The 25,812-nt window shown below is 35.9% G+C and overlaps 1 protein-coding gene across 1 annotated transcript; it reads left to right on the forward strand.

Moving 5' to 3' along the window:
• The first annotated feature begins 714 nt into the window (after positions 1 to 714).
• Positions 715 to 25,432, forward strand: LOC133528631 (kinesin-like protein KIF11-B). Its single transcript, XM_061866080.1, has 10 exons — positions 715 to 1,161; positions 1,592 to 1,670; positions 4,034 to 4,147; positions 5,571 to 5,755; positions 16,739 to 16,887; positions 18,037 to 18,211; positions 18,758 to 18,858; positions 21,572 to 21,679; positions 21,992 to 22,158; positions 22,236 to 25,432. The coding sequence occupies exons 1-10, from the start codon at positions 1,115 to 1,117 to the stop codon at positions 24,492 to 24,494; spliced, it is 3,384 nt and encodes a 1,127-aa protein (XP_061722064.1). The 5' UTR covers positions 715 to 1,114; the 3' UTR covers positions 24,495 to 25,432.
• Positions 25,433 to 25,812: the final 380 nt, after the last annotated feature.

Here is a 25,812-nt window from a genome sequence, read left to right on the forward strand (position 1 = left end):
ATGACATCAAAGCAGAATGTGTACCGTACCGTTGTTAGTACTTCATATCAAAAATTAAGCAGAAGTGCACGTAACAGGCACGCGAAGACGAATTTTATGTTCTGATTCGACGTTCTTAAAACGTATCATTCTGGTCACAAGACACAATTTGAAAGATACGGCATGAAGACTTTACATTATCATAGGGAGCGTGCATGAACTGTAGGAGGCAGCACAGAAGCCGTCAGATTTTTGGCGTGAGGCGTAAATGTGATGTTTACTGTTTCGATGTAGCCCACAAGATGACAGAACCTACTATGCACAAGAAAACACGTGACGTGTGAATGTACATGTTTATTGTTCCGATTCAGGCCACAAGATGTGCAGATCCTCTAACGCGCACGGTCCCTATACTAACTATTAAGCTATTTACCAGCTACCTACTATTTATTTTATTACATATGGGTGGGGTTGTGGGTGGAGACCATATAATATTTGCATTTTATACTTATGACAAGCACTGTTTTTATTTTACTCCTAGTTTCTGTCCGCGACTTCGACTGCGTGGAAATATAATGATGATCGATAAAACTGGTATCTATTAGGTATAGGGTCGAGTTCAAAACCAACTTTATATTTACACGACCTTATTGTTAGTGTCTTAGAGGCGTGTTTACATATATATTTATGGAACGTTGGCTGGTAAATAACTCGACTGTACTATACCTAGCTTATAACTTTACTGGTCACAAGTCGTGGATGAAATGATTTAATTGTGATCTTCAATTTCTTTAGGCAATGTTGTTTGCTCATCGGGGGTGATGGGTAAGTGATGAGGAGGGGAGATCCCACTGAGTCGGCCTATTCATATACATAATTAACTCCTTTAGCAGGAAGCTCGAGAAGCCCAAAATAACTTCGTCTAACGAAAATGCGTGCGGCGTGCATTTCAGGAACCCACCGCAGTGCAGTGTGTGTGATGCGGATGGTTTATTTTGTTTACTTATACGTAGTGTTACTGGTTACTCTTCTTATCTATATCTGTGATTGTTAGTTGAGACAAATAGTGTATGTAAATTGCATATTATTTGTTAGTAATTAAAAATTCGTAAGTTCATAATAACTTGGATTTAGAATGTCGAACGTCAAATTGGCTATTCGTGTTCGTCCGTTCACGGAAAGGTTTGTATAAAAACTTGCATAATTATGTCATATCATTTTTTTTCTTTTTAATTTATTTAGAAATTCAATTCATTTAAAAGATATTATGAATAAAGTCCAATTACTATTCTGAAAATGTTAATGTTAAACTGAAAATATATAGTTATGAATAGGTTCAGGTGGTCATGAATATAGTATTACTCGTAAGTTTATTAGGCACTATATGTAAGTATATTTTTTTTTTAATACTATGTCGGTGGCAAACAAGCATACGGCCCGTCTGATGGTAAGCAGTCTCCGTAGCCTATGTACGCCTGCAACTCCAGAGGAGTTAAATGCGCGTTGCCGACCCTAAACCCGCCCCCCCCTCGTTGAGCTCATACTTATAGTTCTAGGTACCTACTATGTAGGTAAGTCGGACAATTTCAGTTTTCTCTTAATGTATTTACAGAGAGTTGAGGTCTGAGAAAGACAGAGTCCCGGTAGTGAACGTGCTTGACGACAAGATAGTAACAATTACCAATTTAAAAGTAAGTATTTTTTCATATATTGTTATTGTTATAAATCTATAAACAAATCTCAATAATAAAAAAAATAATATAATCTACCTATTTGTTATAAATACAATGTTATGTATTGTATGGTTGATTTACACTTCCTAATAGTTACAGTTAATTGTCACGAAATATCTGTCAAAACTATTGGGAGCGTGCACGACTGTCACGCAACCTAGTGTCCGCAATTCTAGGGGAAAACGTCAATTCACTACATCTTATAAAACTACTCCAAAACTAAAAACTACTGAACGGATTTTCATACGACTTTCATCTATCAATAGAGTGATTTTTGAGGAAGGCTTAAGTATATAACTTGTTAAGGTTTTGTGTAAATTGTTTGAAATATAACGATGTTGTCGGAAAAAATCACGCTGGCTAGGAGCTTTATTCGAAAACGCTGCCTAATCTGTTTGAGCTATAACAACACAATGTATGGTGGGGTTGTTTCTCATTCATAGGTCTACAAAAAAGTCCGCGATGTGAAATGTCTATCTTTTAAGGATAACTTACTATATCCATTCTTAACTTCTAGAAAAAGATCACGTAATATGTGGCATTTGCAAAGCTATTTACATGGATACATTATTAACAATTATCAAAATAAATACGTTAGTAATATTAAGCATTTCATACAGATTACAATGGTCCCTTACACCATACAATTTAAATGAATATTTCAGGAGTAATCGTAAATGAAAGTTTCATTTCGAGCCATATAATTGTACGAAATGTTAAAGACGCTGTCCGCAGTTAGTTCAAATTTTTACCACCTTATGCGCTGGGATCGCTTTACTTACCCCCACCACGCACTTCGCACGGTCCCAGTACTTATTTCTTACGATCTGTGAACAGTGTGTATAGTTTCTATTTTTCTCCGTGAGCTTCTACGGATTATCGTCTTATCTATTGTTTAAAAACCGCAAAGGCGCGTGCCACTATGAAAAAATGGTCAAGCCGCATAGGTAGCGTTTATTGAATTACTACTCTATTGAGCACGGAATAAGATTCATTATGAACTAATACAGAATTCTAACAGAATAGCTGTGTGATCTCTATTGGTGCGTCTAAGGTAGGCGACTAAACGCTCTCAAACCAGCTTAACTTGTGACACTGCGATCCGAAACAAAGATACGTATTCGAAGACCTCGCTTGCACTGGTAATGCGAGCGCACGGCTAGCTAGCGCCAAGGAAGCAATGTTATGTTTCTCGAGGAGCAGGTAAAAAACAGGGCCGGATTTTCACACAAATATATTTGGGTGGTTTTACGTTCTTTAATTTAAAGAGATAAAACATAACACTATTTAAATAGTAGGTACACATCTAACAGAATGGGTTTGTGTAATTACAATAATAACGAGATATACTCATTTTTATAATCAACTGTTTAAACAGTTGTTTGCTAATTTTAAACTTTAAACAGGCTAATTTTAAATAAACAATAAAACAATGGTAAAATAGTAATAAATACGTATATCCATTTAACAATCCCGTACTACTAATGTTAAAATAGACCTATATGTTATAATTATGTACACTAAAATAAAGATATTATTTACAATAGAGTACACATTTAGTAAAACATTTATACAAATTTATATTATGAGTCAACAAAAAAATAAGTAACATATACATAATAGTGTATGCATAAAATAAATAAATATAAAACAAAATATGCATATCGTTTAGAGTCAAATCACGCTAACTCTTTCAAGAAAACCATACAAACAGTGTCAGTTTGTTAGAAGTCTGAAGAGTTAGCGTTATTTCGTAAAACCACCCAAATATATTTGTGTGAAAATCCGGCCCTGTTTTTTACCTGCTCTTCGAGAAACATAACATTGCTTCCTTGGCGCTAGCTAGCCGTGCGCTCGCATTACCAGTGCAAGCGAGGTCTTCGAATACGTATCTTTGTTTCAGATCGCAATGTCACAAGTTAAGCTGGTTTGAGAGCGTTTAGTCGCCTACCTTAGACGCACCAATAGAGATCAGACAGCTATTCTGTTAGAATTCTGTATTAGTTCATAATGAATCTTATTCCGTGCTCAATAGAGTAGTAATTCAATAAACGCTACCTATGCGGCTTGACCATTTTTTCATACTGGCACGCGCCTTTGCTGTTTTTAAACAATAGATAAGACGATAATCCGTAGAAGCTCACGGAGAAAAATAGAAACTATACCTACAGTAGTTAAAACTGGTCGCGCGAAAATGTAAATATTTTGAGAAAAGTATAGGTAGCATTGGGTTATTAAATTAAACCTATCCGTTTGCCCGACACTTTCTGCTAAGAGAGACAGGGAAACGTAAGTTATTAATATGCGTGTAAATTGCTCAGGTGAGTGCCTCAGGCGCGGGTGACAGCAGGGAGCGCGTGCGCCGGTACCACGCCGACTATACTTTCGACAGCGCTTGCGCGCCCACCAATCCAGAATATGCCACTCAGGAAAAGGTAGTCAATTTAAGCGAACACAACTTTACTGTTAAGAGAATAGAGTGTGTACTTTGTAAAGGTCATTTTGAACACCTCAGCCGCTTAGCTACTTCTGATGCTTATGTATGTATAGATTAAAAGTAAAGCTTATAAATTAATCTAATACGACCTTGCTAAGTTCCTGTAGAGGCTAATAAAGACAGACTTATTTTAATAAAATTCCTTTCGACATCCTTGGGCGGAGCAAGAATAGCAGACAGACGCCTTTGATTAGCATATACCTAATTATTTAACGATAATGAAGCCTTAGCTTGGCAAGACAAATTGTGGCTGAAACAAACATCGTCGCAAGGAGTATATATTCGTACTTATGTATCTATAGGTAATCTGTACCCCTAGTTTGCGTTTAGTCTCATTTTGTATTGGATTTAGAAAGAGCGCGCCAAGCGGGACGTTTTGGAAACTCAAAATCCTATACAAAATGAGACTTAACGCAAACGCGTTCGTCACGTTATGATGTCGATCAAATTTACACTAGGGGTACAGAAAGTCAAATTATGATACCAATTTGACAGGCGATATTTTAAAACCGGTCAAGTGCGAGTCCGTTTAACTCGCGCAAACTTTCAATTATCTTATGTAAAAATAAACACGAAAGGCTTTTGACCAGAAGTGTACCAAAGAGAATTTGAAATAGAGGTGTATTGTCCATGAAAACTTTGTAGCGACGTATATTTAATGCCATCTTTCGAACCATAATTAAAACTTTTAGAACGCCGTTTGACTTTGATCCTTATTATTTTACTGATATGTGTTAAATTGGTTTAATATCAAAAAGTGGCGCCATCTAATAGATCAAAGGCCAAAGGTCATGGTTTCGACCGATGGCGCCATAAAATAACCTTTAGGTAGTGCCCGGTAAAATGGCGCCAATTTTTTATATTTAACAAATTGAACACGTATCCGTGAAATAATAAGGATCAAAGTCAAATGTCGTTCTAAAAGTTTTAATTATGTGTCGAAAGATGGCAGTCAATTTACGTTGCTACAATGTTTTCTTTGAAAATACACCTCTATTTCAAATTGTCTTTGAGTATACTAAGCATAATTGTGAACAGCGTCATCTATCAATAAATTGGCTACCTATATTTTATTTGACTAAGCTGTTTTTATGTAATCTGGTAGAAATTTCAAGTAAAATCAACATCCAAAGGATGTTAAATTCAAATAAAATTGGTAAATATTTTTTTATACTTAATAAAAGAAAGTCATCAAGATAGAGGTGTGATTATATTTTTCCTGTAATATTTATGATATGTTATGTAAAAAAATTATAATGTTTCGTTGGTAAACTTCGGAGGTAAGATGGGGTGGGGGGGGGGGGGTATTTTTTTCTCATTTTCCTTCAAAAATATTGTGTATTTGGTTGTGTGTATTTCAGGTTTTCGAGAGCATCGGCCGTGACGTAATGTCATGTATCTCACGACTCTCCTCGGTCTGCGTGCTAGCATATGGACAGAGCGCCACAGGGAAGACACACACAATGATGGGCACGGACTCGCAGCCAGGGCTAGTGCCGCGGCTCTGTAGGGAGCTGGCGTCTGTGGAGTGTGACGTCACCATCAGGTCAGTGCAAACCACGTGCAAACTACAACTGTAGATCGTGAAGCATGTATTCTGTCCAGAATTGTTACCTATTAATATGGTATCCTAAGAAATAAATTGTGCTAAGTAAGTATATATTTTTCATATCTCATACTCTGAAAGTAATGTAAACTTTATCAACTTACATATTAAGCAGGATCTTCGTTTGGACCGTAGGGAGTTTTATTTTCCAATTAAGAAAATACCTTTATTTTTATTTTTATGATTATTAGCAACGAAAATTCGGTTCACACTTGACTTCCATTAACTACTTCCATTCCATTCTGTAATTTAAAGTCCTATTCCATAAGTAAAAGTGTTTATTGAAGTTACTTACCTCAAGAAATACTACCTACGTTTATACTTAGGCATGTTTTGTAAAAATACACAATCATGTGTTTTACTTTCCTCATATTCGATAAGAAAAGTAGAGTATTTAACTCGTGTGAAACTATCCATTTATGACTTAAATTATTGACGTTCTCAATCCGTTCGAGCGACATAATGTCTCGTCGAAAATGGGCACCTTTCACCCCTTGCTTAAAAATCTATCAATTTATGGATTAAGTACGTTAAAAAAGGCAGATTTTTACTTTGTTCACATGACGCAGGTAAACGAATCGCTTTGGCAAGACCTTATAAAGAGTCGTTTTTCAATAACCGACATATCCATTATGGTCGAGACAGTGAAAAAGTGGCCGAAATTGTTTCGATGTCATTTGCTTATGCAGTTCGTGTGAAGGGGCAATAGTCGCGATGGCACGCGAAGCTTCACCGTCCAAAACGAAATGAGTTTCGCCACCTTTCATTTGCATTTGAAATACGATCAAAACTTATTTATGCCCCTAAACTAACAAATTACGGACCTTTCTACGTGGCACCTGCTATAAAGCCCATTTTATAAATACTTAGCTATAGTTTACGGCGTATTTTCTAACAACAGTGGGACCAATAGAGACATTAACAGGCAGGTCAATTTACGAAAATTTATATGGAAAGCATCTCTGCTCTACTTACAAATTAGAAGAGGCGTATTTTAATTTTTTCCTACTCCTCTACTGTTATCTGTCATTTATGCATTCATTAACACGAATATAAGAACATACATAAAAGATTTCAAGAAAAGTCTATATTGTCTATTCCTCATAAAAGCTCTTGTGCTTTTATAAGCTATAACGTTACTGCGATTAATGGCTACCAACCTAACAAAACCAAAACGAATACAGTTTTAAACTAAGTGCATTGCTGCCAACTTATAAAATATTCATTTGGTTGCATAGTAAAAATAATTACTTCATAAGTCAGAAACACGCATGTGACACCCGTAATATAGCAACACCCATAGACTACGAAGACCGCTTAGCGTTGCTTGTTAGTCTCCGTAGGCTACGGTGGCCAAAATTGAGAAAAAACTGTCCAAAAAATTAATTTAGCAAGTAGCAAGTACCAGGGCCTCATGAGTTACGAGGAGGTGTCGCCGACCGGCCGGCCGCGGGCGCGTAACAAGGTATGCTCGCGCGTCTTGGCTATATACTTTTGCTGTAATTTGTTTACCTAAATTAAGATTTATTTTTGTTGACTCGTAGGAAAAATATTGTATGCAACGTTGTATAAGTAGGTCAAAAAATTCTCGTGGCGTATTCCTTTACAATGTTCGCCTACGCCTTCGGCTCCGGCTCACATTGTAACTCACGCCACTCGCCTTTTTTGACCCTTCTTATACAACTGTTGCATAAAATACTATAATATTTGGCGTCAGGGGCTGACTTGAGAAATTGGCCAAGTACCCAGAACTGAAAGCAAGGTGCGGGCTGCGCCGCCCTCCACAGCCTGCCGCCCCAGGTCATGGCCCCCTTAACCCTAGGGTAAATACGCCCCTGCAAATTAGCAAAGAAAATAAAGAAACAATAGTAGTAAATTATTTATTTAAAAAGTTGTTAAGTTATATCTGCATCAATCTTAATCGTTATTGTTTTACTGTCGGTAGTTCGATTAAGTTTGAATGCCGTAATAAAATGAGAACTACCCAAGGCCGCGTCGACACGCGAGACTTTAACACCCTTCGGTTACGATTATGGCTTTATCTGTACTAATATCTTGCTACATGTATTAGTACTTAACCACGTGTAGGAGTTACGTGTTCAATACATCGTCGAAGATCTACTTAACTAGATAGGTTTCTTAAATTCATTATCTTTTTTCTAGCGTTGTGGATGTATTTTGCCATTCGTTTTTGCGAAAGCCACTTCCTTGTGACCATTCAACCCCGAGAGGAAACTAGGGCTAATTGGGATTAGGTTGGTTTCGATGACCTCCTCGCGATGTTTTCTGTCACTAAAAAGCGACTGGTAAAAAATAAATAATGTTCCGTAAGTTTGGATAAACTAATTGGTAAAAGCCGAGGTTTGAACGCGCAACCTTCGATTAGAAAGTTTAACCTTTTCGGCGCCATTGACTTGATATAAAGTCAGTACATTTCGTGCCCCACACGCCACGACTTCAAGTCGTGGTTTTGGTCAGTTTTGTTTTCGTGCAATTTTTGACGTGGAGTTGATGACAATTTATTACTTCATTGACGTGGCGGCGAAAAGGTTAATAAATTAAAATTAAATTCAACTGTTTTTTACTACAAGAGATGTGCCCATATACGAATTAGCAGTATTTTTACTTATAAAAATATTGTTAATCAGGCAACATCAAAATTGATTGCATTGAATTACCTAATAAACTGATAAAAATGTCATATACTAAAGAAAAAGTGACCAAGCCCTCCAATGGCAGTGGCATAATTTATATTAGTTTGACTACTTAAAAAAAAAAATGTAGACACGCGGTAGCGTATCCAGCCAAGTTTACAAGAACCATTTCGAGCTACTTTTGACCCCTTCACAACTTGAAACCTATTTAACCTATACACATGAAATTTAGCACAGTTATTTAAGGCCCTTAGCTGGTCTAAAATACAAAATTTCGTAAACGTAGCTCAAACAGTTATTGATAAATTAATGTTTAAAAACTGGCATTTTTGTGACTGACTGACTTATGGATCAAAAACCTAACCCACTTCCAGGTGACCTAGAAACTTGAAATTTGGCACCAAGGTAGGTTATTAGGTGTACATAGGGGAAAAAATATGAAAATGGAAAATTATTGAAAATTAGATTGAAAAAAAAAACATATATTAATATAGAATAAAAACCTAACCCACTTCCAGATGACCTAGAAACTTGATATTTGGCAACAAGGTAGGCTATTAGGTGTACATAAGGGAAAAATCTGAACACAGAAAATTATTGAAAATTCGATTGAAATAAAACATACTTTGGTATTCTTAGATCAAAAACCTAACCCAGTTCCAGATGACCTAGAAACATGAAATTTGGCACCAAGGTAGACTAATTGGTGTATATAGGGGGAAAAAATCTGAATTCAGATAATTATTGAGAATTCGATTGAAAAAATATCATATATTGATATAGATCAAAAATCTAACCCACTTCCAGATGACATAGAAACTTGATATTTGGCTACAAGATAGGCAATTTTTTTTTAGTTTAGTTTAGGCAAAACGTGTAAATAGGAGAAAAATCGGAAAGAAGAAAATTAATGAAAATTTGATGGAAAAAATATCATGTTTTGATACAGATCCAAAACCTAACCCACTTCCAGATGACCTAGTAACTTGATATTTGGCAACAATGTAGGCTATTAGGTGTACATAGGGAGAAAAAACTGAAAAACAGTTTTTTTTTTTTTTATTAATATATTGTCTTTTGGCGATCTACTTCAACTGCCTCCAGTGAGCCAACTATCGCCATTCGAAAACATGAAGTCGACTGATGTACTTAAATGTTTAGGTCCCTTTAGCGTTCCAAATTTATGGAAAGAACTATTTTCTTATGACAAATTCACAATAAACATGAGGCAAAAAACGACCAACTTTTCGTCGAAATGTTGAATCGAGTAAGAATGGGTGTAATAACAAGTCAAGGCAGGTGTGCTTTGACTCCTTAAATTGACCGCTAAAAACTACAACGACCACTTTTCTACTTTCCGACCTATTCCCCACTAAAAATATGTGTAATCAGTTTAATAATGCAGTGTTGGCAAATAGACTGTCCACGGTATTTAAAAACACGAGCAAAGGATGTACTGAAAACACTGAAAAAGAACGAGGATGATTCATCATTAACCGCTGGCTTAGAAAATGTTATCACAATAAAAATAGGTGCTCGTGTAATGTTGCGAAGAAACATAGATGTCAGTAAGGGGCTGGTAAACAGATCCATTGGAAAAATAGAAAAGGTACATTGGGACGTCAACAGCAACAATAACGCACGTAAAATTACAATCAAATTTAATCATAATTTAATGTACGAATTAGAACGTATCAAGACTAAGTTTCAGATATTAAGTAATGCATATATATGTTCATCGGGAACAATTCCCTATTTGCTTAGCGTATGCTGTTACTATCCACAAATCCTTAGTCTTAGCCAAAGGCCTTAGTCTTGACAGCGCTCTTCTTGACATGGGCTCCTCAATATTTAGCAAGGGGCAGGCTTACGTTGCACTCTCTAGATGTAAAACCTTAGAAGGAGTACATCTCATTAATCTAGATCCATGTCAAATCAAGGCACAAAAAAGATCTATAATATAATATAATAGAACCACCTACGCACATTATACCGCACAGAATTGGTCAAATTAAATATAAACCGAAAACGTGTAAGAAAAATTAATATAATATAAAGACAAATAATGAATGGGCAATTCATCCTATTATTTCGAAGGTACAAGAAAATATAGAAAATAACACAAAAAAGAAAACTGCGTAAACGTAGAAAATAGAGTAATGTTACAAAAAAAATAACGTCCCAAGTTGAAACAAATGCATTGTGTAAATAAATTTAAGATTAAATATATATTTCCTATTAAGCAGCAAACATTGTGGTAGTATCAAGAAACAAGAAATAGTTATATAAATTCATTTTTGAACGTTGCATATTCTTGTAAGAAAAAATTCAGTATTTTCAACACAGACACATTTAGATCTCAATTATTTTGTAGGCAAAGACAACAAAGACGCATTATCTTAATTTAATATTGAACTTGGCTCTCATTTCACATTTATGTTTTTGATGGCATTTGATTTGTCACCTACACCGTAATCCTCGTAACAAGGCCATAAATGCCAAAATAAAAATCCCGTAAGTATTGCTCGCCCTTTATAGTAGATGTGCTACAATGGAAAACACCGTATACATATCTACATCGACGATTTTTGGTACACAGGTACTCTAGACCAAAACATTTAATTTTTCCAGTAGTTCCTAAACCCCCCCCCCCCCTTCGGATTCGTATGTATTTTGTAGTAGACTCGCGCATATGATACCTAAGAAGAAGTTAGACAGTAAGGAGCTACAATTTATTATTATTAAATAGTACTTGAGGTTTAGTAGTAATGTAGATAAATATTTTAATTTAATGTGTATTTTATCGTGAAAGTAGTATAATTTATACATAAGATAATTATGTGACTGTCATACAGTCCTAATTGTGGTAGATTTGAGCTATTCGAATTCACCCTGAATATATTTACCTACATCATAAAAATCGAGACTAAAAGTGAAGTATACATATAGCAGTAGTGTCAGAAGCCTTGTCATGTCGTTTAATATCAGAACTAATCTATACTACTAATATTAATATTAGAAAAGTGGCTCGGTGGACTGAATGACAGTGTTCAATCTCTTCTGATTGTATAAATATTGCCCACATTCCCAAAAAAATAAGTTTGTCAATAATAATTATTGTTGTAGTAAACATCCGTTCAATTGTTTATTTGAAAACGAATAAATAACAGGAAGGTATAACTTTATTTAAGTGTGTGAAGACGATCATCCGACATTAATGAAGATATTTCAAGCAAAGATGAACCTCTAGGTAGGTAGCCAAATAAAATGCTGTAGTTAATAGATAGTTCAGTGATATTGGAATTACTAATTATTTAAAAGTGATACACAATAAATTGCAAGTCCATGTCAAACATTTAAAGAAGATGCCTAATTGTGTGATTAATACACACATTAATACAACTAGTTTGTAGACTAGTTTTGTCAATTTTTTATTTCCTTACTAACGGTGTGAGCCCATTCTGAAATATTGCGAGGAAGTTGCTCCTTCCAGTCGTTATATATGTTATACAAGTATAGCCGGGTATTATAGGTTCTATAAGTGTCTAGCTAGCATTACACTCGTAGGGCTTCCCACCCTTGCGGCGCAAACAGTTTAATTCGCCACGTCCAAGGTGCCAGGTGCGACACCGTCCTGTCTTTACAGTTTTCCGCGTTCGTGTTTTACAGGAACTGAAACGTGACCGTGAGTTGAATAAGCATAAATTGTTGTTTACTAAGTCTAAAATGTGTTTGGATATCTATCTATACTTAAGTAAGTAGTTTTGTAATTCATAATAGAAGTAGCCAGAATTTCAAAGTGGTTGTATATTTTAGTACTAGTACCTATATAGGTACATTTTTGCTTTAGTAGGTAATTCGTACTTCAAAAAGATAAATTAGTAAGAGCATAATACGATGAAATGCATATGTTGAATAGGTTTGAGAATATTACCTATCATGTATAGGTATACACATATATACAAGTTGCCCACACGAGGAACCCGAGAGATTTTATTTCTGAGGCCTAATGAAGTAAAAAATGTTAGAGTTTAGGTAAAAAAAATATTTTTGATTGTTGTTTTTTTCTTCATTTTCTTGTATGTATTTGTACAGTCAAGGTATTAAATATCGACACGGACAAAGTGCCAAATATATGTATACACTACTTTAATGTAAAGGCAATAAGGTCGTGTGTACATATTTTTGGCACTTTGTACGTATCGATATTTAATACCTTGACTGTACCTACATACTCGTAAAATGTGAACGCTATTTGTAAAACTGTAATTAGTTAAAAAACCGGCCAAGAGCATGTCGGGCCACGCTCAGTGTAGGGTTCCGTAGTTACTCTTCCGTCACAATAAGCTAAACTGGAGCTTAAAGTATAGTAAATTGTTAACCAAGGGATGAAACGCTACCTTTCACCTGAGTTAAACAAATAGGCAAATTTGCATAATCAGTACCTAATTAAAATAAGGCTTTTTACTATGAAGGGAAAACTTTTTGCGATAACTCAAAAACAGCTAAACTGATCATGTCCGCTATAGTTTTCATTTAATGTCTTTCTTAAGTTCCACTATTTTTTTCATATTTTTTGGACCTATGGTTCAAAAGTTAGAGGGGGGGGGGGGGACACATTTTTTTTTCTTTCGGAGCGATTATCTCCGAACATATTCACTTTATCAAAAAATGTTTATTGAAAACCCCTATTAGTTTTGAAAGACCTTTCCAACGATACCCCACACTCTAGGGTTGAAGCGAAAAAAAAATTTCACCCCCACTTTACGTGTAGGGGAGGTACCCTAAAAAAAATTAAATTTTTAGATTTTATTGTACGACTTTGTCGGCTTTATTGATTTATATATCCATGCCAAATTTCAGCTTTCTTGCACTAACGACCACGGAGCAAAGCCTCGGACAGACAGACAGACAGACAGACAGAGAGACAGACGGACATGGCGAAACTATAAGGGTTCCGTTTTATGCCATTTGGCTACGGAACCCTAAAAATGAACTTTTTTTGTACATTTCTGCAGTGTTACTTGTCACTTTTTGACATCTAACAATGAGGATATTTGTGAGGTCCCATAGTGGCAACATCGCCTTCAAAAAGGCGTTTTGCACTAGGTAATAATAAAAATATGTTTTTGTTTCCTTGGCTTTTACTTTGAAATTAGGCGAAATTTAAAAAAAGTTTTAATGACATTTTCTTTAAATATGATCAGGAATATACTGTTAAAATCTCTCGCAATGCTCACGGGCACCGTGTATATAAGATCACCGTCGTCACAAACTATTTTTTCCACATTAATATATTATGTAAATGTACTTATCTACTTTGGTATATCAACTTGTGTCTATTACGAATGTTTTGGGTAAAAAGTAAAATTCATACCTGCCAGCAATACCGGCCCATACTTGTTAAATGGTTTATTTATGATGGCTTCATGCAAAGAGCATATAATCACGCTTCATGTACATACAATACATAATAGTACATTGTGATACAAGTGTGCTAATTTGGTCATTACACACGAGGCGCCATTGTGCGCGCGAGCTGCAAGCGAGCGCGCAATAAGAAAGCCGATTTGTGTAATGACCATGACACACGCGTTTCATACGACGTTTTTCAACACAATTGCGGGGAAAAAGAAACTTTTATACTAATCAAATTTTAATTGTTAAATCGGTTAGTATGCAGTGTTGCATTTTGCATCTGTCATACTGCCTGTCGCCCCTCGCCCCGCCGCTGGCGGCCGGCCGACACCCCGCTTCTCCCTGCTGGCTCGCCGGCTCGCCGCAGGCCCCGGCGGCGGGCGGGGCGCCGGCTCCCGCCAGTCCACGTTGTAAAATCTACTCGACCAATTTAAGAAGGCTCCTTTTCCATACATTTTATTGGCAAGCAGTTACCTTCTTAACTCAGTCGGATAATATAATGAAAAAGCACGAGTGTTATAATATACTAAAAAGGCACGTGTGTTTTAATATCTAGGATTATGAGCCAAAAATCGGTGGAATAAAAACGCCGTTTTGAGCAAGTGTGTTGAAAATATACTTATTACATAATTATATTATCTCATAATGTGACGCATGATGATGATGATGAAGTATAGTTGCTATTGCTAACGTTCATTCGTCTACATATAAATTGTTGTGGAGACGTATGCATTAAATCAAAATTTGTTAGACAAGTAGAACATTGAATAGTTTATTTATAATTGGGCGGGGTGCGTGAGTTGGTGCTACTTAATACATATATCATTAATCTTAAAGTAAGTTTTGATGTTTAGAACTTTAATCAATCATTAGTTAGTTAAAGCAAATCATGCATATAAACATTATAAAGTTTGATACACACCTATACATTTGTGCCTATTCGTGATTATCGGTAACGTGTAGAAGCTAGATTTATTTTACAAGAGCCAGTCTTTCAACATCAGGGTCAGTGTCGGATTAGACGATATTGTCTAAGATGAGGTGACGTACGTAAGGCAGGTTTCCGACTTTTAAAGCTGATTTTCAGTTTAATTAATGATTTGGATAAAATTATTACTTTGTAAGTATTCGTTTTTTAAGGTTGAATGTTCTAGCGGTACACCCCGAAATTCAGTAAAATGCTGCAAATGGTGTTAAAAGCATGAAAATCGGTACGATTGATCTTTAGACCATTTGAATCAATTTGATTCGTAGAACTAAAAGAAAGAAAAAAAGGAGAGAAAGAGAAAAATAAATGGTTCAGAAACCTATCGTGTAAAGATTAATCTTGCCGATTTTCATGCTTTTAACACAATTTGCAGCGTTTTTGGGCGCACCGCTAGCACTACCACTAGTCTTTTGGTTCTTACTTTCGTTCTATAACTGTGGCGGTACGTAACACCTAGCAAATAAAAATAGGCAAATTAGCTCCGGCTTGCCAGACGGATTTGTTAGCTTCGTATGAGTTGTGGAGAAGGTATATGTGATTTCACCTCACACTTAAATTGCATTGGCTTATAGTAAAAAGTAAGAGATATAACAAAGAGCTGAGTTTTTTTTAACTACCTATTTATAACAAAACAAACATCAGCTCATAAGGTTTGCATCAGAGATGCTGGTATTGTCGGTAGGTTGTACACGTCGCGCACGAACTTTTTTTATTTAAGCTTTATACGGTTGAGGCTTCTAGCACAAAACATAGGTACAGAAATCAATCTACATACAAAGTGCGCTCGAGCAACGCACACATAGACAATGCTCATGGACACGATATCTCGGACTGGTTGAGACTAGTGTGAGCGCGAGTGACATCCGCTTGAAACACGCGTCTGTGAACTTTTTTTATGCAATAGTGGAGCAACAAAAAAAAGTTATTATAACTGTTCAGTGGACGGTTGTTTAAATTTGGTGAATTGTCGTTTTGTAAGCTACCAGTGATTTCAGAGAGGTAAGTAGGTAACTGCTTGTATTTCGATGGTTCGTTTTAACGTTACACAAAACAGTTAGGTAGGTAGGTAAGCGCCCCGATACGCCCCCGAAGAATATATCTAAGATCGTTTTCGGAAAAGATTATATTTCCTATTTTTAATCAGTATAAACGAAGTAACAACATTTTTGTAAGGTAAATTCATGCCACCTTATGTAAGTTTGAAAACATGTTTTTTTGTTTATGTAGATATTGTGTGGTTTTTAGTGCCATTTGATAGGTCTGGGTCTAAATTTAGCCTCTAAAATGGCAATAGGGCAATGGAAATTGTGTAACTAGGGTAATCCGTTTAGAAGTTATTAGGGATTTTCGATAGTGAAAATTGACAAACGCAATTTTTTTTATGTTTCTGCTCTGTAAGCTTTTTGTATTGTAATAGTAGTCAGGTTTATTATTTTGTTTTGTAGCATAATTGTACATGAGAATGCGAATTTATTACACTTTAAAATATAATAAACGTGCATTTCGCAAATGTCGAAATCGTCACAAGATATTTTCTGTGACAAATTTGTAATATAACAATGACATTAAAATTAAAATATTTTAGTTATTATTAATTTATATTTCCATTCTTCCCGTTTCATTTTCAAAAATAAATGAAACGAGTGCCACTACCAAGATAGTTTTTTGTGCTTAAGCCATAGTTGACAACCCTAGAGCTACCGCCGAGAGGAGGTATGAAAAGTGAAGTAAATACATGTGATTGACTTCTGTACCTATCTGTTTTGTGCTTCTAGACTCAACAGTCGCGACTCGAGTTTTTGTATGTTACGCCTCAAACTCAACACTGCCAACATGTCGCAAATTTGTGATATTTCTTAACAGTTTCCTGGAGATCTACAATGAGCGCGTCCATGATTTGCTGGTTGGCGAGGATCCACCACTGACCTTCAACTCGTTGCCGCGGCGGCGTGGCAACGCGCGTAAAGACCTGCGCGTCCGCGAGCACCCCACAAGAGGACCTTACGTACAGAGTGAGAGGTTTATACAGTTTCATATAACACCCTGCTGGTATGAGGAGATCCATTACTTACTAACAAACTTGCTACTATGGCCATGCGCTATCCTATCATGCACAATTGCACAATGTTCTGCGCTACTTCGAGTACTACCCACCAGCGCTCGATGTACCATGGTATATAGTAGTAGATACGTTATAAGAAATATATACCCTCATCTGTTATTTATTTGTGATAAGAAATAAATGATAGATAATGTTCACATTGACACATTGCAAATAGGTTGCCTAGTTCAATTGCGTACGGCCAGTAAAAAAAATGTTTATACTTTTTTTTTGTTATTTAATTGTATATTTATATGAAATGAAGGCTTCTTTTATATATACAACGTGTTTTTTTTATATTTCCGAAGGTGCATTCCTGAGCTTATACCAAACCGTTATTCTAATTAACTCCATTTCGGAGATAATCAATAATTTGTTTTTGTCTCATAAGGCTCTTCCGAGTGTATTCCCTTGCCTTAGGGCCTGTTTACATATTGATTAGTGTTCAGTACGAGTGTATATATTTGCTACTAAACGTAAATGTATATATATAGTAAGTACTATCTCGGACGATCGATGTTCGAAATGACATAGATATGTCACAGTTTTCAATTGTTTGGTTGAATTAAATGTAATGTCCTTGTTACAATAACAATATATGCAATATTTAATTACTTTTTATTAAAAAAAATTTTTTTTTAATTAAGTATGTATGCCATTTAGTTTCCTTAAATATAGTTACCCATATCCTGGAGTTCACGGAATTCAATAAAAACGCGGAGTATAATCTAACTGTAATAAGTTGCATTATTAAAAAGTTGGTGTAGTTCATGCCTGCCTGAATTTTAGATTTAAAAAAAATGGCAACCATGGACTGGACCAACTTTTACATACACCATGGGCTAGAAAACGTGCACGTAACGTACGTAAACGTGCGTAAACAGCACTTACAGAGCAAAGATTTCATTAGAGACTAAAGAAAAGAAAAAACTTAAAAGTGTTACTTTTTTAGTAGGTATGTGAAGGGCCTGAACATGTTTCCTGGCTTAGTCTCACATTATAAATAAAAAATGACAGAAAGTGAAAGATGGCTTCTGAATTTTTTTAAAATGTTGTCCAGACCTACGGCGTGTAGCCGTAACCAACGTTGAGGCGCTGCTAGCGCTAGTGGCCGAAGGCTGCCGGCGGCGGCGCACGGCTGCTACACGCCGGAACTCCTCCTCGTCCCGGTCGCATGCTCTGCTGGAGCTGAGCACGCCCAAGGCGACCTTGCATCTAGCTGACCTTGCTGGAAGGTATAATGTTTACATTTGGCTAGACTAACATCGTTCAAATAGATAAATATGCAGGTTAAATGTACAAAAAATCTCTGCAACAAACTTATCATTATCTAGGTAGATGATGATAAGTCTAGGTAGACTTCACATCTTCGTCACGGCTTGGGGCCTGCGTTTTGCTTAACAACTAATCAAGAATATGAGTGGACACTAGTTTTTACGAAAGCGACTGCCTTCTGAACTTCCAACCCAGCGGGGAAACTAGGCCTTATTGGAATTAGTCCGGTTTCCTCACGATGCTATCCTTCACCGAAAAGCGACTGGTAAATATGAAATTCCTGACTGGTTAATATGAAGTAATATGTACATAATATTCCTAAAAACTTATTGGTAAAAGCCGGGGTTTGAGCCCGCGATTTCTGGTTTGCAAGTCGCCCTCCCTTATTGCCAGGCGACCACGCTTATTCTACTAACAGCAACATTCTGTGATGTGGAAGCGAAACGGGACACAAACAGTCCCGTTTCGCTTCAGGACAAAATACAAAAATAATTTCATTTTCCCAGTGAAAAAGCCAGCTGGGAGGGTGTTGGAGGAGGACGCCAAAAAGAAGGTGCCAATATTAACAAGTCCCTCGTGGCTCTTAGCAATGTCATATCCGCATTAGGTGAGTTTAATAGTCGTCGTAAAAATGTTTTCTTGTTTGACCTATAAAACTTGTGTTCGAATGCAAAGTTTCATCGAATGTTTTACTTGGCCTATGCATTTTATTTGTGAGCAGTATTTCTTCATAGCTGTTAAAAACAAACGTTCTGTATATGGAAGGTAGATAAATAATAAGGAATAGAATCTCCATGTACCAAAAAGTGTCCGTCAAAACACCTTAAATAGGTGGCGTTACAAATGCCTAGAACTTGAAAAAAAAATCAAATCACAGATAGCGCACTTCACTCCGTCAATAACGCCTAGGTTCTTAGCTACTCTAGCGCTACTCTGGAGAGATTTGGAACTATTATTTATAGCTGACAGCTGGACACTTTTGCAGCAGATCTGCCTATGGCGTTTGTATTCCTTACCTCTCTATAGTTCTGTAACTAAAGTTAATTCCGGTATATTTACAATGTAGAAACTTAACATTCAGAATTTAGATTGTATCAGGTGAATGAAATTAAATTAAATTTAGGGCTGATTTTTCAGTTCCTATTTATTTCGTGCGATAACTATTCCAACGAATTAAGTTATGAGAATGACAGAGAGAGAGTGTTTAATGACATAATTTTTTCTGCGAATTAAATTGTGTACTTTAGTTTTATACTGTGTGTAATTTATTTGTGAATTGTGTGTCTCAGCATTCAAATAAACGTTTTATCTATCTATCTATCATATGAGAATCGTGTTAAGAATGGAAAACATCCTATCCGTCTAATGTAACTGGAGACTGAAAAATCGTCTCTTAGACTACAAGAAACATAAAAGGAAGTTTAGAAAATAGAGAAAACCCTACAGTCTACAGTCATTTATAATATAGGTACTACTTAGCTGTTGCCCGCAATTTTTCGTACGTGTGGAGTTTTATGTTGGTTGTTTAGTTGTATAATCTGGCTAATCTGCATGAACATTGATAATTGTAAAAAAAGCTAGCAGTTGGGTAATTAAACTAATAAAGTGTGCAGCAAAAGATAGCAGTTAGTTAATTTGTTATTTTTCATATCTCATGCTCTGAAAGTAGGTCATAATTGATCTTTAAAGTGCGCAAAACGTGATAGGTACATTTCTGCTCTAGTGCATAAAAGTGGTGTACTCCTTCTGTGTCCCCGTCCCATGAGCAACTAGGAGCAAATTGAAAAATATTCTCTATTTCCCCGCCTGGAACAATTGGTAACTGTTCTAATTTTACTGATCCCGCGGCGGATCTTTTTTTATCAACACAGACGTACCTAAGTGTTCAAATAAATTAATTTTGATTTCTTTTGATGAATTGTATTTACATTGATTTCATAAGGCGGGTACCAAAATGAATTCATCAAAAAGATTTTTTTGGGTGTACTTCTGAATGCCTAACAACGTTTGGCCTAAAATCACTTGGCCTAACTGCTATGGACTAATGATCACTTGGCATAACAGTCACTTGGCGCAATGATAATTTTGCATAATGTATTGTTTTACCTGTATGTATTTTTTGATGACCGGTTGGCCTAGTGGGTAGTGACCCTGCCTACGAAGCTGATGGTCCCGGGTTCAAATCCTGGTAAGGGCATTTATTCGTGTGATGAGCATGGATATTTGTTCCTGAGTCATGGGTGTTTTCTATGTATTTAAGTATTTATAAACATTTATATATTATATATATCGTTGTCTAAGTACCCTCAACACAAGCCTTATTGAGCTTACTGTGGGCCTTAGTCAATTTGTGTAATAATGTCCTATAGTATTTATTTATTTATTTACCTAAATGTTATGTTTTCTAAGCATTTTTGTCTAATGGTTAGGACATATGATTTTTAGGATTTTTAATGATTAGACGCAATGATTGTTATTCTATGTAACATTAGGGTATGTTACGATTGTGGTAAGTGTCATTAGGGAAAAACAAATTAGGCCAAAACGAAATCGGCCATTGTGGAATAGGGCAACCACAATTCGGCCATACGAGTGTTAGGGCAAGTGATGGTTATGCCAAATAATGTTAGGCAATGATAATTTAGGCCAAAAAACTTTAGGCATTTCGATATAGATCTGATTTTTTTAAACCTTAAACTTGCATAAATAAGCAAAGCATCTTAAACAGCCACACGACACACGACGTACGTTAATGTTTATACGACTTTAAATGGGTTTTTATCCCTCCTTGTTTTGTTTATAGGGTTCCGTACCCAAAGGCTTAAATGGGACCCTATTACTAAAACTCCGCTGTCCGTCCGTCTGTCCGTCTGTTACCAGGCTGTATCTCATGAACCGTGATAGTTAGACAGTTGAAATTTTCACAGATGATGTACGTATTTCTGTTGCCGTTATAACAACAAATTCTAAAAAACAGAATAAAGTAAATATTTAAGGGAACTCCCATACAACAAACGTGACTTTTGGCGCTTTTGTAGATAATGGTACGGAACCCTTCGAGCGCGAGTCCGTCTCGCACTTGGCCGGTTTTGTTTGTACCGCTGACTTTATGACGTCACAGTAACTACCCCCACCATTTTCGCGCTTGTCATATATATAATATATTTGTGTTCAGGATATCATACTGAATGCATTGATACTCATATCCGAGATGACTTGAACAGAAAGTAACCTAAAACCTGATTTACCAACCTACTAATATTAAAATTTTGTGTAATCATAAATCATAATCAATCATTCTATTTATTTGTGTCGTTTAGTGAGCGGCAGCAGCGGCCGTGGACGGTTTGTTCCTTACCGGGATTCAGCTCTTACTTGGCTTCTAAAAGATTGCTTTACGGGAGGCGCCTGCACTTTTATAATAGCAAGTAAGTTTATCAATAAAGAAAGCTTAAAATCATCACAAACCTTTTCGTTGAATTTTAAGTTTTTTAAAACGATTTTCGGACTTGATTGTCGGGCGGCAAGATAACAAAATGTTAATAAAAGACATACATGCCTTCTTGAACTTTCTGTTAGACTGAAGGTCGGTTGCACCTGTTGTACCAAACCATCTTTCACCAATTAAACTTTTCGGCAAAATATTATTACGTGAGAAATTTTGTGTTTCACTGTTGACGTTGACCCATCTTATTCCCTAATTTCCATTCTTAGTCCCTAAATAAAATATGTTCCCGCAGCGGTTTCTCCGAGTGTAGCCTGCTACGGCGAGTCGGCTTCCACCCTCCGCTGGACGTCTCGCGCGCGCCTACTGCCTCCCCCGCGCATCGCCCCGTCTGCAAGGGCCTCCATACAGGCTCACTACAATATCTTGCTTGCTGAGCTCTGCCGGCATCATATAAGATACGTAAGTATAAATTATGATAACTCTAAGTACGTTTTCTTATCTTGGTATCTACAATCAAAATAATTTCACTTCCACAGGTCCCAGAAACTGGAAGACTAGTTTATGAAGACTCCCATTGGGATTTAAATCCAAAAAATGTGGAAATTGTAGATGATAACCCAGCTAAAATAGGGAACTTTATGGATATGTTACAACAGAAGACTGACACCAAACCAGAATCTGTGGCTTCAGCACACACTAGTTCAGATGTGCTGAACGCCGCAGATGATAATGTTAACATAGCTAACGAAATCAACAAGGAGGTAGATAAGTTACTTGTGCCTGCGCTAGAAAGGACAAGAAGTGAACTAGAAATTTTGGCTCCACTTCGACATAAAAGACGACATTATAGGTCTCAAGAAGTGCTGTCTATCGATAAAACCAATAATCACGAACCAATGGCTCTTCAAACTCATGAGCGAATTCGTGAAAATTCTGGTAAAACTCATGTTCCTATTTTATACGATAATCAAAGAGCAGAAATTGTTGCGTCGGTTACTGAACGATTGTACTCGAAGCTGAAAAAGAAAGAAGAAGCGGCTGTGTCCAAAGTGGAATCGATGGTAGATAAAAAGATTGTAGAGCCACTAAGTGAACTAAAAATTTGCACCAACGCCAGGCAGCGTTTAATGGAAATAAGTCAGAAAGCGTTAAGAAATAAAAGAAGGATCGGCATACCAGCCCATACACAAACACGACGGACTGTTATCCGAGTAAAAGACCAAGGTATTGATGTGCAGACTGACTTGGAATCATATTTTGATAAAAATGAACATTCCTTAGTTGCTTGTCGGGATGCTAGCACTGAAACTAAACCTATAACACCACGATGCAAAGAAATTGCTATTGGTCCAAAATGTGGTTCCTTGCGCTTATATGATAAATCAACAGCTACTGAAGCCAGGCAAGTTATTCTAAAAAGTACTTTTGTTATGACTGACGAGGCGGTGAAATTTGATAGATACACACAAACTAGAGTCCTACCGCCTCCAAGGCGCAAACGCACAAGCAAAGCCAATATTAGTGAAGTCAGTCAATCGAATAAAGTAGACGAATGTATATCTATGCCCATTATCAGTATAAATATATCTCAGAGATACGCAGAGTCAGAATCTCAAAGTTCGGATGAAAACTTAGATTTATCTAATAAAGGTACTGTTGATAGAGCCAGCAGTGTTGGAATCACTCCCGATTTACTTACTAATCATAGCAATGTAGAATCAGTAACTAAAACACATAAGGAACCAATTACATATCAAGTTGGTAGTAATCAAGTTCCCTGTACAGTTAGCCACATGAACGTAACCAAAGGAGACGATACTTTAAATTCAACAAATTACAGTACTGAAGATTTTCCAGATACGGAAAACTGTGAATTGCCCCGTGTATCCGTAAACTGCTCGAGCAAAGCAAGTCAAAATGAAATGAAAGATATAATATTAGGCCGTAATGATGACAAATATCCATTCAATATCATACTTTCACCACCTCGAGAAAACAATACAAAAAGGATCGTGAAGTTTAAAGAAAAAATATTAAGTCCTCCAGATCAAGCTAATACATCGAGTAAAATGTTAAAAGATAACGAAGATCAATGCTGCAATGGCCGTACTAATTATCAGATAGACTCAACTAAAACAAATGACCATGAAGAACACGACAATACATTAAATTATAATTCTGATATTAAGCATACAGATGTAGATACCGATGGTGCTTCTCAGGCATGCACTTCTTCTGACTCCGTAGATTCTGGTAAAGTAGATTCAGATTCGTTTATTTGGGAGCAAGGTGGCGTTGATCATATGGACTATAAACCATATAATTTACCAAATCATCATTACACACCCGTATACAACAACAAATTAAAATATAAAACTGCTAAATCCCGCATTTATAGAGAATTTTTAGGATTAGACAAAGAACAATCTGATAAAGATAAACGTTATTACGAATCATTGACCGGGGATAACACTAGAGATTACAGCTCTAGTGAAAGCAATCATACTTATAGCTCGCGATATAAATTCTTACAAAGCAAAAAATTCTTTGAAGACCAGAACAAAACATATAACAAACAAAACGATGTTTATGACCAGCTCGAAAAACAAATACTTGATTCGTGTGACAGTTTAGAAATTTCTGCCGATAAGTACAATAGGTATTTGGTGCAATATCGCAGAAATTCTACAGGATACTCGAACGAAAGGACTCCAAAGAAATATTTGCAACATTTAGTGCAATTAAGGAGAGAAGTAGTCAAAGCTGACAGCGACACTACTCCTACTGACAGTTAAAAATAATTTGATTAAGTAACTTCAAATTGGAAATATTAGTCTTAGGAATTATTATATTACATGCACAAATGATTAAGCGTGTAAACTTTTCCCCTATTATGGGCAATAGTTATGAAGTAGGTAAGTAATTGCGAGTTCATAAATTAAGTATATAATTATGTACATATATATATATGTATATCGTCAAATGACAAGCAAAACTTACTTATTACCACCACAAGTTAATAGCCATAATGAACCATATTACTACAAAAATAAGATTGATTTAATTATTTTTTAGTAATTAGTGAGTTTTGCTTGTCACCTGACGATATATATGTCGGTACTGTTCATTTAAATTATAAGCTACGTGTAGAATTTCAGTCAGCTTAGGCTACATTATTATATAAGTACAGTTACGCATATACGGTGTCACATTGTAAATTGATGTAATATTATTAGGTCCTTACAATACCTAGAATAGTATCAGTACAGTATTTATTTTCTGATTAAAACCGTAGGTACAGTGTAGAGCCAGACCAAGATAAGTTGGCAGCGATTTAGATAGCTCAGACAGCGAAAGTGTTATTTTAAACGTCAAACATCTATATAACGTTTACTTAACACGTGCACAGGCTGGGATATCAAAATCGTTGCCAACTTAGCTTGGTCTGACTCTATTGCTTTACTTATAAATAATAGCATTGTTTACCATGTCTTAAATGTATGTTACTTAATGTGAAAATGATAGCAATACTATTTTTTGTTATGATTCTATTCTAAAAGTGAGATAGATAAATCTATAGTGATCAAGACACGTTTATAATGTTACTTGTATACTTACGAATGTTAATTAAATTGCATTTGATGTCCTTTATAAAATGATTTCTTAGACAAGGTTATGTAATCGATGCAATGTATAAGTAGTCCTTGGAAATGAAGATATTAAATGTAATAACACGAATTTTTATTCTTATTTTATTGGGTACAGTCACGTCTGAAAACATCGACACGATCGAAGTGCCAAAAATATGTATTTGTTATGGACCAAGTGATAAATGGGTCTTTTTACAAAATGCTCGGGCATTGTGAAAAATGCCCAATATGAGATGGCAATTTGATAATAACTATTCAAATAATTAAATTGCCCGGGCATTATACATACTACCTTTCACCTATTGGGCAGAGTAATAAAAAAAAAAACATCTTTCAGTACTATTCTTTTTATTTTTGATATTAACATAAACGCAAATAACATAAAATTCCTTCGTTTCCTAGGATGCATTTACCTATGATTATAAAACTTAAAATAGTAGTATAAGGTCACTGTGGGCAAGAC

Source organism: Cydia pomonella, chromosome 19 (assembly GCF_033807575.1).
Source record: "Cydia pomonella isolate Wapato2018A chromosome 19, ilCydPomo1, whole genome shotgun sequence".
Classification (NCBI taxonomy): Eukaryota; Metazoa; Arthropoda; class Insecta; order Lepidoptera; family Tortricidae; genus Cydia; species Cydia pomonella.